We start from the raw sequence: 19144 nt of genomic DNA, 5'->3' as shown, positions 1-19144 counted from the left end.
GAAGAGAAATCCACCTAAATACACGTATACCGTGGGTAAAATTTGGTGAAGAGTTGTCAGGCTTGGTATTTCCCCTTGGGATAGCAGACAACTATCTGCTAGTTAGTTATCTAACTAACTAGATAATTAGTTATCTAATTAGTTTCTAGAGGGAAACAAAGGCCCATCCAAAATCACTCGTGAAAATGAGTTAATTTTATTTGTTCAATATAGCATGGCTCTGGGTTTTAAAGCATCCCCCAGAAGGCTAGCAAACACCCTTGCTGTCCCCGTGTTAATACTCTGGCAATAACTGATTGAGAGCAGCCTGAGTTTGTAATCGAGAATAATCCTTTTTGAGATCTGATCACAAAAGAGAAAAAAAAAAAAAAAAAAAAACTTGTACAGAAACATTGTGGAAAAGATTCTGAGCCAGAACGAAAGATGACTGGGTGACACAGACTGTGAACTGTTTGAGGACACTACCCTTGAGTCAATGGATTCTGCAGGCTTGACGTTCTTAAGTCTCTGATCTGCAGACAGCCCTGTCAGAGAAGGCTGTACCATGTCCCATCATTTGTGTCTGCTGACCTGCTCGGTCGGCTGGTGGGCGTCCCGTGGACTTCCCTTCCAGTGTGGCAAAGGCCAGTTTTGCACCAAGGAAGCAACGGTGTTTCAGCATTCGGAACGGCCTATCAGTGTGTATACCCACTGGGTTCTCCTTTTGACAGCATCTTCCCGGTTCCTTCCTTAAGACATGGGCTAAATAACGCTATTTTTGGTTAGTCAGAAAGCTATGATCGCTGCCCCCTTTTAAAAAAAAAAAAAAAAGTACCTCGCTGTACAATTCTTTTACCCTTTCTCTGCTTAAAAATGCTTCTAATGTACTTTTAAAAATGCAATTCTGGCACATATCTTTCAATTGGCAAGACACACAACCACTAATGCAAAAACAACTCAAATCAATTTCGGCCTTACAGCCGCCCGGAGTGTAGCTAGCATTCAGCATGTTCTGTGGACTTGAATAAGATTTCTGTATATGAAAGTTAATGGATGGTCCATCTTCGTAGAAGGCTGTCACTACTAGAAAATCCACAAACTGTAAGAATCCACTGTGCAGAGAGAATATGTAAAGCACATGAAACACGATCATCTGCTGGCAGACCCAGAACGAGACTTTCTGCAGCCCACTTATCTCTGTCTCCATACTTGACAGGGCACTTGGCTGGTCCTTATCTCACGGGTCTCCTCTAAGAAAGGAGATAATGAATTACTCCCAGAGCGCTGCACGATTAATAATTCTGTTGAAAGTAAATATTAATGCTAGCACTTTTGTAAATTATAACCCTCATAGTCTGTAATTTCATGAGAATACAAACCATTTCTTTTAACTTAGTCCTTTATTTATGTAACCTTTGCTGCATGTCACATTTCACTGACGGTAATAAAGGCAGGGAGAAAATCTGGCCACTTTTTTCTCTTTAGTGATGGTAACCTGATGCTCCTCCAACCCGCACCATTCCCCTCCCCACGAAATCTGCATGGAAGGTGATATTCAGAATGTACAAACCTAAAGAGAGTCAGTAAGCCTCATTACCGTCACTGGAAAAGGCCAAAAAGACCAGCTAACATTTATTAGAACCAACCATGTTCAGTGTTGAAGAATTAAAACAGCTCTTTACAACTGAGACCTGGACTCACCCGTCCCATAAGATATGTCCCTATTCTACTGAAAGTTGATTCTCCACAATAACGTTGAACTTCACCTGTGCCCTGTGCCCTAGAACACAGAGCACAAGTTAAAAAAGGTTCCGACCCTTCTGTGTTCTGAGAAAAGTGTAATTGAAAGGACCACCCTTCTCTCTCATGCTGCAAGATAGGACTATTAAAACCACAGGCCCAAAGGACATCACTTGAGCCCAGCCAAGTCACCAAACCACGTTAATCCCTAACCTAAGTGCAGTTTCAACCTCCCCCAGAAATGCAGTTTTACCAAAGGTCAGGAGTTTTCTGACCGGGACCAGTTAGGTAATCTGCCACAAGGGCTTCCTCAATGCCCCACAGGAAGGAGAGGCCTTCTGCATTAGACCCCTTGCCCTTCCCATTAAGGGAAGGTGATCTTGCCTGAAACAATCCTTTCTTTTCTTGTGCTAATAACTCCTCCCCCCTAGACTTCTCCCAATAAAAACTTTCCATTTTATGCAACTCTCATGTGGTTCCCCTCTTCCTGCTGGGTGCCTTGCAGCTGAACTTTGTTTTTTAACAGGATGCACAGCCACCCTTCCTCAGTGACTCAGGTAAGACCATCTCCATCCTCATCATGATTACCTTAAGACTTGCTAATGACACCCTAGCCTACCTGCCTCTGTAAAACCTGGGCCCCTTCTTATTCTTGAGACATTCCTCATTGACGAAGATAGTCCTTATAACGACAGTCTGCATACAAACATTTTAATTGTCTTGTGCATTTTGTTTTTTGCAGTTTTGGCATGTGGCTCAGATGGGACTGCCCCTGCTTCTTCACAATCCCTGTGCGCCCTCCTGACTGGTGATCTATGGGCCCAACATTGAGTCCAGCTCCTGACTTTATGCTCCAGACTCTTGGCTACTGATACCATGGTAAGAACTTGATTTTTTTCTTTTTGAGTATTTACTTGATTTCTGATGCCAACTTCCTTTGGTTTTATGATCTGACCATTCAGTTAGATCTGTAAAGAGGATGATGGTTTATAGAGAACTTGTCTTTTTTGTATGGAAAATGATAAAGAATCTCCCTTTTTACGTTTTTTGTTTATTTTTCTACTCTGAGCTCAAAACTGTTAAGTATTTCATGCCACCAAGTAGGTATCTAGGCTGAGTTTTGTACTACCACGTTTATGCTTGAGCCACAAGTAAAAAGTAAAATTCTAAAATTAAAATTACAAGCTCTGTCTCTATGCACATATGCCTGCAATTCACACACCTGAAAAAAGCATCATGAGATGTTATCAAATGAGATTATAAAACTTCTTAAAGAAGCTCTATTATAACTGGCTTAGAAACAAGGACCTATAAATTGAATATTCCTAAAGTCCCCAGAAATTACGGAAAGTGAACTCCCAGTATTTTCAACATTCAAAAAAGCAAACAAACAAAAAACAGAAAACAACTATTCTCATAGAAACTCAGTTTTTTTTTGAGACCCAAATATTTTAAAAATTCAAGTTTTCACATATTTTGGTAAATCTCCAGCAAGTGAGATTAGTTGAATATTTTTGGTTTATTAAAAACACCTATCTCTTTTCTGAATTATCAGATATAAGTATAATAAAATAGTACATTTTCACTCTTGTACATGTTCTTCCTAATCTTACACAGGCTTACTGATAGAATAAGAGAGTATTATTTATACTTAATATTTAAGATTATGAAAAATGTAAATTTGTATTTAACAAAATTGAATCATTTTTGACAAATTTTACTTTAATGGCAACTGTTTTACATTATTCACAACGTAAAACAGATTTAAGATAATTTCCAAGATATTTACGTAACCTAAAACCTTCTTCTAATGCTAAACTGAATTAATTAATGCATATTCATTAATCAATGTTTAGTAAGATAGAATACGGAAATTATACCTAAGCATAATTTCTTATTTTATTTTATTTACTTATTTGAGAGTGAGAAAAAGAGAGAGCATGAGTGGGGGGAGGAACAGAAGGAGAGGGAGAAGGACAGGCAGACTCCCTGCTGAGCAGGGACCCAGACCCAGTGTGATCCCAGGATGCCAAGATCATGACCTGAACCTAAGTCAGATGCTTCACCAACTGAGCCACCCAGCTGCCCCAAAAACCAAGCATAATTTTAAGGTTAAATGCTTTTGATTCTTATGTTTATGTGCTACAGGGACAGTAAAATACACAGAAACACTCCACGTGTACCCATCCTGCTTTCTCAGGGTTACTTTGGTAAGTAACTTCAGTAACTAATTTTAGAAGTTAGTTAGTTTAGTTAAAAGTTAAAATTAATATGTGGCTTGTACTAAGTAGCTATACTTTGAAACAAATACAACTGTGTATGTACCTCTGTTTTTCAAGAATAAGAAGAGCTCTATCCTAAAGGGGCAGATTTTTCATTTCTGAACCCCACTGCCAGCTTGTCAGAGACTCCAGAAAGCTTTCTATATGGGTTTTTAATAACTATCCACATAGGTCCACTTGGAGATAACCAACCATAAACCCACTGCATGTAAACAATATCTTATTTTCTAATATTATGAAATTATTTCTGATCCCGCAGAACCCCTGAGATTGGTCCTAAAGGGTCAGATTGTTCCAGAATGTGAAAGGGCATCATAAAAGAAACAAAATGTGAGCCCCTGGGTGGCTCCATGGGTTAAAGCCTCTCCTAGGATCGAGCCCCACATCAGGGTCTCTGCTTAGCAGGGAGCCTGCTTCCTCTTCTCTCTCTGCCTGCCTCTCTGCCTACTTGTGATCTCTGTCAAATAAATAAAATCTTAAAAAAAAAAAAAAAAGAGAGACAAAATGTGGCACAAACTTCATTTAGGTTTATAAAGTTTGAGTTTGAAAATCTATGACATGCACAAAAACCTTAGCAAAACTTGGTCTCTATTGACAGTTTCATTTACTTGGTTTGCTGCTAATTGCTTTCATCTAAACTGTAAAGTTCATTCATCTATTCATTCATTTTTCTGTGTAACTTGTTTAGGTAACAAAGATTCTGTGTTTTACCAGAATAAACTTCTACGGTTTATGTTGACTTTACTGTTTCCTTGAGTATTTAAGAAATCTAGTTATTTGACAAAAAGGTAAAGCATTTTAAAGTTATACTATTCTATATTAACTTGTAAAATTTTTTCTTATCACTTAAGGAAGTAAATAAGTATTTTTTTTTAAAGATTTTATTTATTTATTTGATAGAGACCACAAGTAGGTAGAGGCAGGCAGAGAGAGAGGAGGAAACAGGCTCCTTGCTGAGCAGAGAGCCTGATGCGGGGCTCGATCCCAGGACCCTGGGATCATGACCTGAGCCAAAAGCAGAGGCTTTAACCCACTGAGCCACCCAGATGCCCCGTAAATAAGTATTCTTTCTAAGTAACCTACAGTCCTGTCTTAGTCAAGTGCCCAAAATTTCATGACACCTTTTTATATTTTCCTTTCCCACATTCAAGTCACTGAAGCTGCCTTTGAGATTCCCCAGAGACACCTGGAACATCACAAAGATTTTTTTCTTCCACCATATGAAAAGAGAGATGTTAGAAATAATTAGGTCAATGTGATTATGTTACTATTGAGCTGTCAAATCAAAAATAACAATTAGTCATCCTCAAGATAAATTTGTGTGAGTAAAATGTTATTAACACACAGATACTTCGGTCCTACTGCAGACTCCTAAAATCTCTTGACAATCTTGATATATTCTTGGTCCACTCTAGCTACATGTTTAGGATATCCATGGTATATTATATCTTGAGGTTATTCTGTTATACCTGAAGACTTTTTTCTATAAAGATTTTGTTCTTCCATTTTTATAATTACATGTAATATCCACTCTTCTTTGAAAACAGTGCTGGGGCACCTGGGTGGCTCAGTGGGTTAAGCCTCTGCTTCGGCTCAGGTCATGATCCCAGGGTCCTGGGATCGAGCCCCGCATCAGGCTCTCTGCTCAGCGGGAGCCTTCTTCCCTTCCTCTCTTTCTGCCTCTCTGCCTACTTGTGATCTTTGTCTGTCAAATAAATTAATTAATTAAAAAAAAAAGATTGTTTAAAAACAGTGCTAACCATTATGCATGTAGATGTTGACTCTACCATTTCTGGCTGCCTTTGTCTTATTGTACAACAGTGTTCCCTGTCAGCTGCATTATTCTACTCTCGTCAGCCCTCTCACTTTGGAAAGTTATCAGTAATACACTGGCCACAGCCATCTAGAACCTTTGTCACCTCCAGGTCCTTGCTTCACTGGATGCTTCCTAACCAGCACCTGCAATCACCTACAGGCCAGAGTGACTTGTCTTCAAAAGAAAGACCCTCTTCAAAGCCCATGGAAAAGGGCTATGCCAAATAGTTCCGGTACGGTCTCCTGATGGCATCATTTAAACAATGATGAGACCCTACCAGGGGATTTGGTCAGGATTTCCAGAATTCTAGTGGAGAAGCATTTTGGGCTCATGAGACTACTAACCCACGTTCAAGCAAAGTGAGAAGTAGTTACATAGGCCTAAATGAACTACTGAGGAAGGACTATGGTTTTTATTTGGAATACTTTAATGTTCTACTTTCTGAACATAAGGAAGTCTTTGCTCTTCTTATGCTATCTGTCTCTTAAAACAGTTTGGTAGACAAAGCTTTTGCAAAAACAAAGGACATATTTAGAAACAGTATCTGAGTCTCCCCCCTGCCCAGAATTTGGAAACTCAGTATTATGTAGTGTTCTTGCTTTCAGGGCAATATAATTATTTGCCTAGGTTCAACAAGAATCTGTCTTCCTTGTTACCAGGACATAACCGAAAAAACTGGTTAAGTAACCATGGCCTTGGCTGCAAGATCATATTTGATCATATAATCAGCAACAACCAGACCCTTTCAAGAAATGAAAGCAGACTTTATGGCACCAATGCCTGCCAAAGCCCTCTTGGGAAAACAAGCCAGGGACCTGGCTTCCAGGGTTCCCAACTCACAGATGAGCAAGAAAGATCACTTTGTAGGGGTCCAAGAGCTGGAGGATATGCTGGGGACCGCAGAAGGAAGGAATTTATGCAAATGTGTAGATAATGAAGGTGAAATCTGACAGCAACCTCTTGTTAGGGCTTCCTAGTCCCAAGAGGCTTTTAAATGCACAATCGAAGATTCCTTATGAAAACTTCCTGAGAACTATTCTTGCTACACCTATGTAAATAAATATAATGAGACCAGTCTTATTTTGTGATCATAAATAATCTCTCTTTGATTATTAGAGGAGGGACTATGGGAAAAAAAATTGTGTCTCTGTGGGAAACTATGCATTGTTTACACTACACCATTCCAGGATATCAGATCCTAGCCATGTTCACTGTCTGAGTTATTTTGCACCTCTTTGTACCCTGCAGGGAACTGACAGATGTGAAAACTCCATTTTCTCTGGTAAAGATTCACTTGACTTCCTTCTCCCCTACAGAAAAAAACAATTTCCATCCCTACCTGCATAGTGGCCCCATTCCTGTTACCATGCCCAAATTATCAATTCTTAGCATATTTCCAATTCACGTGGCTTCCTGCACTACCTGGCTACAACCTCTCGAACTCATGTTCCAAATTGTTTCCAACCTGATTCGGCATCACCAAGTACCAGCACCTGACTGCCCTGATCGTGTCTGGGCTCTAGTGAACTTGAAACTGACCCTTCTGTCCAGGTTTGAAGAAACCCAGAGCACTGAAGCCCGTGTGACCACAGTGAGCAGGATCCTCTCTGGACAGGCCATGTAAAAGTATGGCAAAACTCTCAGGTTATGCATGCCTTTTAGGACAGGTAACCACACCTGGTTCGAGACCCTCGAGACAGTAAGCCATGCTGTGAAACCAATTCTGGGACCCATGGTCAGGTCCCCTTGGGGCTCAGCTCCTGACTCTAGACTAGACTATAACCTTCTGTATAAAGTTCTGCCAGTTCTTTTCATTTTAGGGATCGTAGTTTAAGATGCCTAACCTCCAGGACACTAAAACTGACCTTTGCCATCACCTCTCAACAGATAGAACAAGTACCAATAAAAGTCCTCAAGTCATTCTTTTTTTTTTTTTTTAAGATTTTATTTATTTATTTGACAGAGAGAAATCACAAGTAGGCAGAGAGGCAGGCAGAGAGAGAGGAGGAAGCAGGCTCCCCGCTGAGCAGAAAGCCCGATGCGGGGCTCGAACCCAGGACCTGGGATCATGACCTGAGCCGAAGGCAGCGGCTTAACCCACTGAGCCACCCAGGCGCCCCCCTCAAGTCATTCTTAAGACTCAATTTTGCCTCCAAGGTTATGACTGCCTCTCAGTTATTCAGGGAGGAATGACATCCATTTTGAAAGATGGTAACACTGACAACAGGAATGTCAAGCTCTGATCTCCTGGAAAACAGGGCTGGTCCTCCGACTGTGTTTAAAGAAAAGGTTAACCCCAAGGACCACTCTGCTCCCCCAAAATCCAAGAAAAGACCCATCGCCACCATTTTCCTTCATGACTCAGGTAAGACTGTCTTCGTCCTTCTTCTTGGTTTCCAAAGACTCCCTAATGACACTTTTGTTTACCTGACTATGAAACCCCAGCTTTCACCTTTGCTCTGAGCACTCCTCATTAAGGAGTGATCTCTGCATTACAATGCTCTGAATAAAATCATCTCCTTAACTGCCTAGTACACATTGTCCTTCACATCTTCAACATATTTTTTTTTAACTCCTGGGAACAGAGTTTTGATAAAGGTCATGGTTACTCAAGAAGCAATAATCTCACTAGATCTACAGAAGTTTTAATTTCAAACATCAAGTTTATCCTCTTTGGTCAGTTTTGAATAAAAAGTGATGAAAAGATGAGAAGTCATTCAATAATCAATAGAAGCAGAATCATCCAATTCCTAAGAAAGAATGATACAAGATACTGAATACTCACTTAATCTTTAAATACTAAATGAGCCACAATAACATATCAAGCACAAAACCAGATGATAGTGATACGAGAAAAAAAGGATCCTGTTCTGGAGGAGGACAATCTAAAGAAAAATGTGACCAAGCCTAGACTTTGAGAAAGAAAGAGAGTTTGACAGATAGGGTAGGACAGATATCCTAGACAGGATGAACGAACAACACAAAGAAATATTCATGACATCAGTGGCTCCATGGAGAATCGGAGAGTAGTCTGTGTGGATTCAACAAGATGTCAGTTGCAAGATCAATTTTACAAAAGCTTCCTTAAAACAGCAAAGAAGATATATTTTGGGAAGAATTATGAAAGAATAGGACATAAGGTCAAAAGATATAATAATAAGCTATTGCAAAAAAATACAGCCTGGATGAGAGATGGTGGAGGTCACGGGCTTAATTGCATTCATCAGACATGAGAAGAAACATGAGCGTAAAGCATGTATCTTAACATTCTAGTTATAAGTATGAAGATCTCAGAATTTTTTAAGAAGTATGATAAAATTATATGGACAGACTGCAGAAAAGTTGAAATCTTTACCTTATGATTTGCAATATATTAATATAAAATTAAACTTTCCTACTCCTCCACTACTCACGTCTACTCGCACATTCAAGGATATCAATTATAGAACGCCTATTACAGAGAGAGAAAAAAACAACTGTAGGGCTCTGTTCCTTAAAAAGGAAAAGCACTTGTCCAAATACAGTTACACAGCACCAAAGAGGAATCAAAGAAAACACTGAAAGGCAATCCTGCGAACTAATCGACCAAACAGTGAGAAACAAATCACAAATATAAAACACTGCGTGTTAATTTCAGCGAAAGCACCTTCTGGAAGTTCTAAAGCAGTCAGTGGTGGAAGAAAATATAACTATTTAGGAAACAGTCTGATTGCTTTTGTTTTAGTATTATCAAGGGTAGGTCAAATTAAACAAACATACTTGTTTTATTAGCAACAAAAACATTTTAAAAGTTAAACCTTCTTCAAAATGGGTTTCGGGTTTAGGTACCATTTCATAAGTAAACAGTGAAACACCTTCTCCTAAAAAAGAAGTGAAATGAAATGATCGGCACATTTACCAAGATTCTTGGTTCTGTTCACTAGAAATATAGCTCACAGATATACATGGGCAGTACTGGAATCAGATGTTTACATGAACTTTTAATGTAGTGAAAATATAAAAGAGTGGATCAAATATCACAAGAGATAAATTCTGGAAATGTCCTTAAATTGCTTCCTGAAGATATTCTATTCTCTAACTCCCTAGAAGCTGTATCACTTAAAGTGTCTTAAGACTCACTCTGGATCCAAGAGAATGTAGGTTTCTTGAAGACACAGCTCCCTAGATGTATGCTTTGTATTGCTGATATCCACTTTTTAAAATTTTTTTTATTTTTTATTAACATATAATGTATTATTAGTCCCAGGGGTACGGGTCTGTGAATCGCCAGGTTTACACTTCACTAATATCCACTTTTTAATCTGATGATAAATTCTATGCTCTATAGCTGAGTTCACTGCCAAAAAATGCGGCAAAAATCTTTAATTTTATTTTTTTAAGCTTTTCATAACCTAATTGTCTTCCCTTATATCTTTTTTTCCCTTATGTGAAATTTATTTTCCATTAGGATTACAGAGACTTCATATTTCTAAATAATATAAGCCATTTCTAAATGCTCTCAAATAACACAATAATAGTGATCAACAATGCATGAGTATGAACTCTGAATACTTGCATATAAAAATACTTTTTATAGTAAAAAAAAAGCATAGAGAAAATGTACAGCCAAGTTATTCATCAATACCCATATGTTAAAAAAAAAAAAAGCAATACACATATGTCATCTCACTTACTGGGATGCTTTATCCAGCAAACTTAATATCTAACACTAAAACCCCTCTGGTGTCCACACACACGCACATCTCCGGGCTTTGAGTATGTGGAACGGGCGGTAGCGAGGCTCTCAGTGCCATGAGGGCACTGTTCCTGAGTGAATGTTTGTGTCCCCAAGGTCCACAAGGTGAAACCCTAACCCCAATGTGATGGATTTGGAGGTGGGGCCTTAGGGAGGTGAAGAGGTCGTGAGGGTGGAGGCCTCATGCGTGGGATTCCTGCCCACTCGGGAGTCCCCAGGGAGTTTCCCTGCCCCTTGGGCCATGTGAGGATACAGAAGATGAACCAGGAAGCCGGCGCTCACCAAACCGCGAATCTGCCAGACCTTGATCCCAGCCTCCCAGTCCGCAGAACTGTGAGAAATAAATGTCCGTTGTTTACACGCCACCCAGTCTGGGGTGTTCTGTTACAGCTGCCCCCACGGATGAGGATGCCGAATGCCAGACCTTGTGTTTACACGGTCCGTTCTCCTCTCAGCGGAACTGCGTTCCCCAGAGAAACGCGGCCAGGGCAGGGAAGGTAAATATGAGTGTAGGACACCTTCATATTCTAGAAACGGTAGTACTTAAAGAAGAACAGAGCGAGTAGGGAGGACAGCTCGCAGGGGCCTCCCTCCGTGGCCGAATCGGGGACCATGTGAGCACCCTCCTCCCCAAACACACAACAGCAGTGAATTATCACCTACGAAGTAAATCTCTGAGTCCACACAGTGGATGGTGGGAGAAGGGGATCAAGGATGGCAGGGGTATGGAAGGCCGGTCCTGATCACATGCTGTCACCTACACACAGAGACAGTCACTGGGCTTCTGAGACTGAACCCTTTGGTGTGACCCTGGAAAGAAACTTGCTCAAACCACATAAGTCTCAGGGAAGGGCAGAAGCTCCTTTTACAAACCACTCCAAATATAGCCCTACACTGACCAAATCTGGCCCTTAGGAAGCAGATGGGATAGATTTGGGGGAACACAGGCAAATCCATGGGATTTCCAGGCCAGTGCTATTATTCTGAATCAAACACGGCTCTACCCTTTACCCACAGGGGTCACACCACAAACTGCAACCCTCCTCAACCATCTCTGAATCCTAGTGTCTCAGAAACTGTGTTGCGTTGTGTTAAATCCTCACCCAAAAAACTGGAATGACACAGTAAAAAAAAAAACCAAAAGAAAAAAGAGGAAGAAGCCATAACCTGGTCAATGTTGGGAAAGATGCCAGTGCCTTTTATTAAATGAGCAGAATTAGATGATAGCCAGTGGACTTATTTAAAAGTAAAAAGTGGAAGACGTTTATGCAAAAAAAAATAGAACCACTTACCTTCCAAAAAAATTTTTTTTTCAAAACTGAAAATCACTGATAATGAAGACCAGAATAAGAAGGGCTCCAGACCGAGCTACCACGTTTGAAGGCCATTCTATACTATATTATGTTCTTTCACAGACTCATCACTGATACATTAACTAAATCTTAACTCATGTCCAAAAGCCACAAAAGCATATGCCAAAATCTATCTGAAATGCCTCATATTTTATTTTTTTAACAAAGGCCATAACAATGCCTCATTGATTTTGAGTTGTGGTTTTATCTGTCACACTTGGAGTTAACCACTTTCCTTCTCCATAACGGTGTTTTCCCATCCTTTTTAAAGCTACTAAATTATCCTGGATTAATACCCAATAATTTATAGCTCTAATATTATTTGGAAAGGAATACCTCTAAGAATGAGTAAGAAGGCTTGACTAGACCTCACAAAAGGAGCAGTAATAAATATCTTATCACTGGAGAGGATTATTGTTCCCCCGGAGAAGACAAGAAAAACCTGCTTGGGAAAGCCACCCACGTTTATGGTGACATCCAGCCTTTTGGACAAGTGTACACAGCTATGCTTCCTCTGTGTGTATGATCTCGCCCATCTTAGGAGCATGACATACGAGACAACTTGTCCCTTGTTCACACATCTCTGATGTCAGTGGAAATAAGCCGTAAGATTTGCAGGCCTCCCCACACTTCCTTTCTTCGGTTCACTCTTTGGCTTGGTCCTGAGGCTGAGGCATTTCCAGGAGACACATCCAGCCATAACAAAGCTCTGAGGAGCAGGAGAGCATTTCTTCCCAGGGCTATCTCGAATGAGAAAACACTTTTTCCAGAAACCTCCCAGTAAGACTTCCCTTCACATCTTACTGGGCAGAAGTGAGTCATATTCCCAAACTCATTACTGGTGAGAGGAACAGAGTAACCATGATGAGCCCAGACTAATCATCTGAGCATTGAGTGGATGCAGGGGGAGGTGGAGGCAGGGAGGTGTCGGGAAGAGAATTAACGCGTATGTGCGCACACTTCCCTTCACGCTGGCCTCCCAGCAGAGAGTAAGCGTTTTCACTAGGGAGACACAGGATTGGGCATCTTTGACTGATCTGTCATTTCCTTTACGCACAAAGAATCTGTTCAGTTGATTTTTTTTTTTAATGTAAAGACTGAGATTTGCTACTTAAGCAAATTATTTTGAGTTTCTGCAGATCTGAAAGAGACTAAACCAGGTGGCCACGGTTTACTGTTATTTAGCAATCATGCCTTACCAACGAGCGGCTCTCTTTATACCTGGAATGGTCATCTCTTGTCTGCCTAGCCCGGGGGATGCGTACCAGCGGCTCATAGACACACTGCTTCCAGTTCCCCATGCGGGGCCTCACACACCTCTCCTGCTGGGCAGAGTACGATGCGGGCATCTAGCTTTTTGTGGCCCACGGTGACCACCCGTGGCACAAGAGAACATGACTCAGAGCCATCCTGACTATCCCTCATCTCCACCACTTCCGATCCAAAACAAAGCACACATTTGATAATACAGGCAAAATCCTTTTTTCTGTACTGAACACAGAAAACATGGTAAAGAGAAGGCGGTGCTCTTTGAAGGTTCTTTTTTGATGTTTCTTACATAAATATTTTTTTCTCGTATAACAAGAAAAAAAAAAAAACCCACTAATGGGAGTCCAAAGCATTGTTGCACCACTGAGAGGCAGCTGGTTTTCAGATAGCTTCGCAAAGTAACATCTGTTGGGGGATGCAACACCTGTCATAACGAGCACATTCCCGTCACCACTGACTCTGAGTACGCTTTGCCAAAAGTGATCTATCAAAGCAATTACAGGTCATCATTTATACACCTGTTAGAAATCAACTTCAATCTTTGTAAGCTCACCTCTCATATTATCTGCACTCAAAGGCCCTACACAGGAGATGAGTGCCTATCTGACTGAATACAGCAGGTCTGAACAATGGGTAATTATTTATGGGGACATCTGTAAAGGGTGTCATCCTCGAGGAAGTGTGGCAATTCCCCTAAGCGGGTAGTAACAACATACTCGTGCTGAATTTTCAAGAAACAAAATAAATATCACCTGTCATTGGGATGAGTCACTGCTATTGCAACTTGACAGTTACACTTACAAACAAAACAACCCACAAGCTTATACGCTTCCAGCCAAGTCCACTATCTAGTGGCAAACAGCCAAAGTCCTGGAATTACTGCAAACGGCAGAAGTACATTCATAAAATATCGGTCTCCAGAGCAGTGAAGTGCTCACTCAGGGGCCTCTCAGAATAGAGATGCTATTAGGGAAAATAATCTGTTTTCACAAAAAGTGGCTCACACAGCCCATTTTCTCTGTTTAAGAAGGCTTCTACGTCCCATCCCTGTCCCCAGACAGCCTCTCCTCTCCATTCCTTCCTCCAGCCTCCCTCCAACGCAAGCGTCCTTCTTGAGAGAAGCTGATGAACTACAACTTCCTCTCCACCACCTCCACAACCAAGGCATGATCAGAACTCTCCAAGACATTCTTGCTAGCCCCTCTGTGTGAGGGTGAATAGAAAATTCAATTTATACAGAAGACTCAATCCAAAAAGAGGTCATCGTGCTCAAGAATGGCAGCTCTAGAGGGTAACAATTAGCACGTTACATAGAGCTCCCACAGGTCCATTAGCAGATCTTGGTTACTTTCAGATGGTTCTAATGATATTAGAAAAAACAAAAAGTATTTGTTGGGAACTTTGCAGAAGCAAATCACCAAAAGACTACAAACCCATGACTCTTGCCCCTTGGGGGAGGTGACAGGGGTAATTTCACACCAATGGCTCAAAGAGATGCAGTCCCATGTAACAGAGGTTCTCACCAAAATGGTTGGCCATCATCTCTGAGGCAGGCGGGGATTTTTAAAACAAAAAATAAAAGCCCAAATCTCCTTCCCTCTGTGCCCAGAGATCCTGTTTTGGCCCAGGTATGGCTGTGGTCAATAAATGCAGGAAGAGACATCGTTTGGAACATCCTGGAATTTGAAGGCCATTTTAATTAAAGACATATGGCCGTCTCTGGGGAGTAGGGAAGTGAGCAAGCAGAGTGGCAGAGACCTACCCAGTCAACTCGGAGTCATAGCTGCAAAACAAGAGACGATCAGTATGTGGGCATCACTGTCACCCACCCTGGCCAACATTTACTGAGTGCCTCTGTATACTAGATACCATCTTTAACACTGTGTATTTCAACACATTTCATTAGCAAAAAACTTCTGTGACTAGCACTAATATAATGCCTGTTTTATGTATGAGGAAGCAGAGACACAGAAATATTAAGTACCTAAGTCAACGTGATAGAACCCATATGCAGCGGAGCTGGGATTGGAACACAGGTCGTCCGGTGCAGGGATCGATGCTTTTAGCAAAACGTACTGTCATGCAAAACCTTCCCACTTACACTGATCCAAGACCATCCTACAAGTTTGGGAAGACCCCTTGGAAACAAATGAGGGACACTGAGATGATCATGACATTGTGTGATGGCTAAAAGCACCAGAAATGGGATAGCATGTTCACTCAAACAGCAGAAGGGAAATGTATCCCTTATTTACTCAGCAAATACTTACTGAACACCTCTTTTGCATGTGGTACTCTGTATTGTAAGAGGAACAGGACACAGTCGGTGTCCTTAGAGGCTCATACCCTGGAAGAAATGTGAGACTAAGCCATTATTGGAACATATGCAAGCCATTACTCATCATTTGTCCTCTACCTAAGAAACTTGTAGAAATCAAAGCATTTGTGATCTGGTGTGTAGGGTCTTTTCTTTCTCTTTTTCTTCTTTTTTTCTTTAACCACTGTCAAAATAAGTATACTCATATATTATGAGGTATTCAGGCCTCCGTTTCCCTCGAAGCCTCCAAGCTTACGTAAGGCAGCTAACACATTTCTGGGCTCTGACCCACAGCTTGTTCTCTAAGGGGATGCCCTTGATTGGCAGAGGTGGCTCCCAAATGCGGTTTTAAAACATGGCTACTTGTGAAAAGCATCCAGGTGATGATTTACCTTACAAGAAAATTTTTGCTGAAGAAAATAATATTTTGAACAACAAAAATGACAGAAGTAGAATAGATGGAAAAACTGTAGAAAAAGAATTCTCGGAACGCCTGGGTGGCTCAGTTGGTTAAGCAGCTGCCTTCGGCTCAGGTCATGATCCCAGCGTCCTGGGATCGAGTCCCACATCGGGCTCCTTGTTTGGCAGGGAGCCTGCTTCTCCCTCTGCCTCTGCCTGCCATTCTGTCTGCCTGTGCTCGCTCGCTCTCCTCTCTCTCTGACAAATAAATAAAATCTTTAAAAAAAAAAAAAAGAAAAAGAAAAAGAATTCTTATATACGTTTACCACAAGACTAGCATTTGTCTTATATTTAGCTTCTTCGGACTTCATGTCTGACAATACTAAGTAAGTAACAGAAAACAGGTTAAGATTGGTCATAACATGTTACATTTTCTCCCTCTGCAAAGATGGGAGGAATATGTCTCCTTGTCATTAATGTACATATTATAAGATTATAGAGGTATGAAACTGCTTAGCTGGATTCTCAAATTAAAAGAGATTCAACACATTTATAAACATATTTAAAGTAATGATTCTAAAAAAGATAGTTTCCCACCGATTTAAAAATTCACTTCTCCCACTAAAAACAGGTCCTAAACTAAAACCCTCCAATGGGGCTATTATTCTGAGATTCTATAATTCTTTATTGAATTCTTTTTGTTTTCAGTATTCAAGAGATGTTTACTGTGTCTGTTGCAACCAGTGACTTGAAAGTTCAACTTAAAAATCCTTGCCATTGACTTAGTCTCTCACTGCTCTGTTCTCAGAGGAGGATTTGTTCTGTCTCCACCTTGGTTTTTTTGTTTTTTAATAGTTGTTAAAATTCACTCATTATTTCCAAGAATGGTAAACTGAGTAGTTCAGAACAACCTCCCTCCTGTGAAAAATCAGTAAAGCTGACGAGATACAGGCAAGCAAGCAAACACTAGCTCTCTGAAGGTACAGATGAGCTGATGAGACGGTGAAGCACAGAAGGGCGCAATTTCTGAGGTGGGACAGCATCTGAAGGCCATTTTCCCCAGGGGGGACAGTTGGCCTCACAGAGTTAGAAGCCTGACCTCAAATCATCTCAATTCCTGGTAAGAAACTAAATCAAAAATAACCAGGCTTATTAGAGAAACACATGACTGAAAACAAAGAGAAACAACAGATTATAAAGACAGAAACTAAATGCAGCCAGAAAATGGAGTTACCTGGTAGAGATTTCAAAATAAATATTTGTTGTGCTCAAAGACAGACAAGATTAATAATTTTGGCAGAGAACTAGAGAGGACAAAAAGACATCCAAACAGAATTAAGAGAACTGGGGGTGCCTGGGTGGCTCAGTGGGTTAAGCCTCTGCCTTCGGCTCAGGTCATGATTTCAGGGTCCTGGGATCGAGCCCTGCATCGGGCTTCCTGCTCTGTGGGAAGCCTGTTTCTCCCTCTCCCACTCCCCCTGGTTGTGTTCTGTCTCTCACTGTGTCTCTCTCTGTCAAAAAAAATAAATAAAATCTTTAAAAAAAAATATGGGAACTGAAAAATACAATAAATGGGACTTAAAAACCAAATATATGTTTACCATCAGAATAGATATATAAAGAGGGAAAGGGAGAATGGAAAAGAAATCAGTAGAAAATATCCAGAAGGAAACGAGGAAATACATAAGGACAAAAATTTGAAAAGCCATGAGACAGGATGCCTGCGTGACTCAGTTAAGTGTTTGACTCTTGGTTTCAGCTCAGGTCATGATCTCAGGATCCTCAGATCAATCCCACATCAGGCTCCACACTGGGCGTGGAGTCTGCTTGGGATTCTCTCTCTCTCCCTCTGCCCCTTCCACCCCCTGCTTGTATGCACAATTTCTCTCTCAAAAAATATAAAATAAAAATAAAATAGAAATAGAAATGGGAGAGGACCTGAATAGATATTTCTCCAAAGAAGACATCCAAATGGCCAACATACACATGAAAAGATGCTCAACATCACTGATAATCAAGGAAATGCAAATTAAAACCACAAGGAGGTATCACCTCACACCTGTCATAATGACTAGAATCAAAAAGACAAGAAATAAGTGTTGGCAAAGATGGAGAGAAAAAGAAACCCTTGTGCACTATTGGTAGGAGTGTCACTGCAGAAAACAGTATGGAGGTTTCTCAAAAAATTAAAAATAAATATACCGTATGATCCAGTAATTGCACTCCTGGGTGTTTCCCTGAAGAAAACAAAACACTAACTCAAAAAGATTTGTGCACCCCTAGGTTTATTGCAGCATTATTTACAATGGCCAAGATATGAAAGCAACCCAACTGTCATTGACAGATGAATGTATAAAGGAGATACCGTGTACACACACACACACACACACACACACACACACACACACACACACACACTGGAATACTACTCAGGCATGAAAAAGAATGAGATCTTGCCAATTGCAATGACATGGATGGCACTGGAAGATGTTAGGCTAAGTGAAATAAGTCAGACAGAGAGAGACAAATGTGTATGATTTCACTTATATATAAAATCTAAAAAAAAAAAAAACTAATCGAAAAAACAAACAAAAGCAGAAACAGACCCATAAATACAGAGAACAGGTGGGTGCCAAAGGGGAAGGGGTGGAAGGATGGGCAAAATGGGTGAAGGGGAGTGGGAGCTACAGGCCTCTTGCTGCAGGATGAGTCAGTCCGGGGCTGAAGGCACAGCACAGGGAATACGGTCAGTGGTAGCGTGTGTGGTGACAGATGGTAGCTACACATGGGGGGAGCACAGCATAGCATATACGGTTGTCAAATCACTATGTTGTACACTTAAAACTCATGTTTCAGGGAAATAAACACCGTGTGTCAACTATTCTTTGATAAAAAACCAAAATATAAAATTTTTTAAGTAATGTGACAAAATATTTTCAAAACAAAAGTTAAAACAAATGTAAGGAAGTGACATAACTAAATTTATTAACTCTTTTTTTGTTCCTGAGCCTGTCAGTTGAAGGCATGTCTACATTATTCTGTATTTTTCCCTTTTACCCACCTGTTTTATTAGTAACCCTCGACACAGACGCTCCCTTCACTCCCCACTGGTGTAGCATTTATCACTCGAGGCATACAATCATGCTGGGAAGGGCAGGGCACACGGGGGTTCCCCCACTTCAGGGGCCCTTTAGGGCAAGAGGCTTTGTAAAAACGAAGGGACGAAGCTCCCGTCCAGGACCCACGTCTCCAACC

At 40.8% G+C, this 19144-nt stretch overlaps 1 protein-coding gene and 1 long non-coding RNA gene across 11 annotated transcripts in view; one reads left to right on the top strand and one right to left on the bottom strand.

The window, feature by feature from the left end:
* The window catches only part of MCPH1 (microcephalin 1), a 245709-nt gene that overhangs the window by 171426 nt on the left and 55139 nt on the right, over positions 1-19144 (bottom strand). Inside the window, exon 10 of one of the 10 annotated variants that reach the window (XM_047713755.1) lies at positions 1142-1229. The exons of the other annotated variants lie outside the window; for them this stretch is intronic. Within the exon in view, the coding sequence (XP_047569711.1) occupies positions 1212-1229 (18 nt within the window). The 3' untranslated portion in view covers positions 1142-1211. Of the gene's footprint in view, positions 1-1141; positions 1230-19144 lie in introns of those variants that run through there. 10 annotated transcript variants of the gene reach the window in all.
* On the top strand, positions 2025-7736 carry LOC125090787 (uncharacterized). Its single transcript, XR_007124481.1, has 3 exons — positions 2025-2276; positions 2462-2598; positions 5823-7736. It is a non-coding gene; the product is annotated as an uncharacterized LOC125090787 (long non-coding RNA).

Source organism: Lutra lutra, chromosome 2 (genome assembly GCF_902655055.1).
Source record: "Lutra lutra chromosome 2, mLutLut1.2, whole genome shotgun sequence".
NCBI classification, from domain to species: Eukaryota; Metazoa; Chordata; class Mammalia; order Carnivora; family Mustelidae; genus Lutra; species Lutra lutra.
Note: the sequence above shows the minus strand (reverse complement) of the source record. Positions and strands in the feature narration are given on the sequence as shown.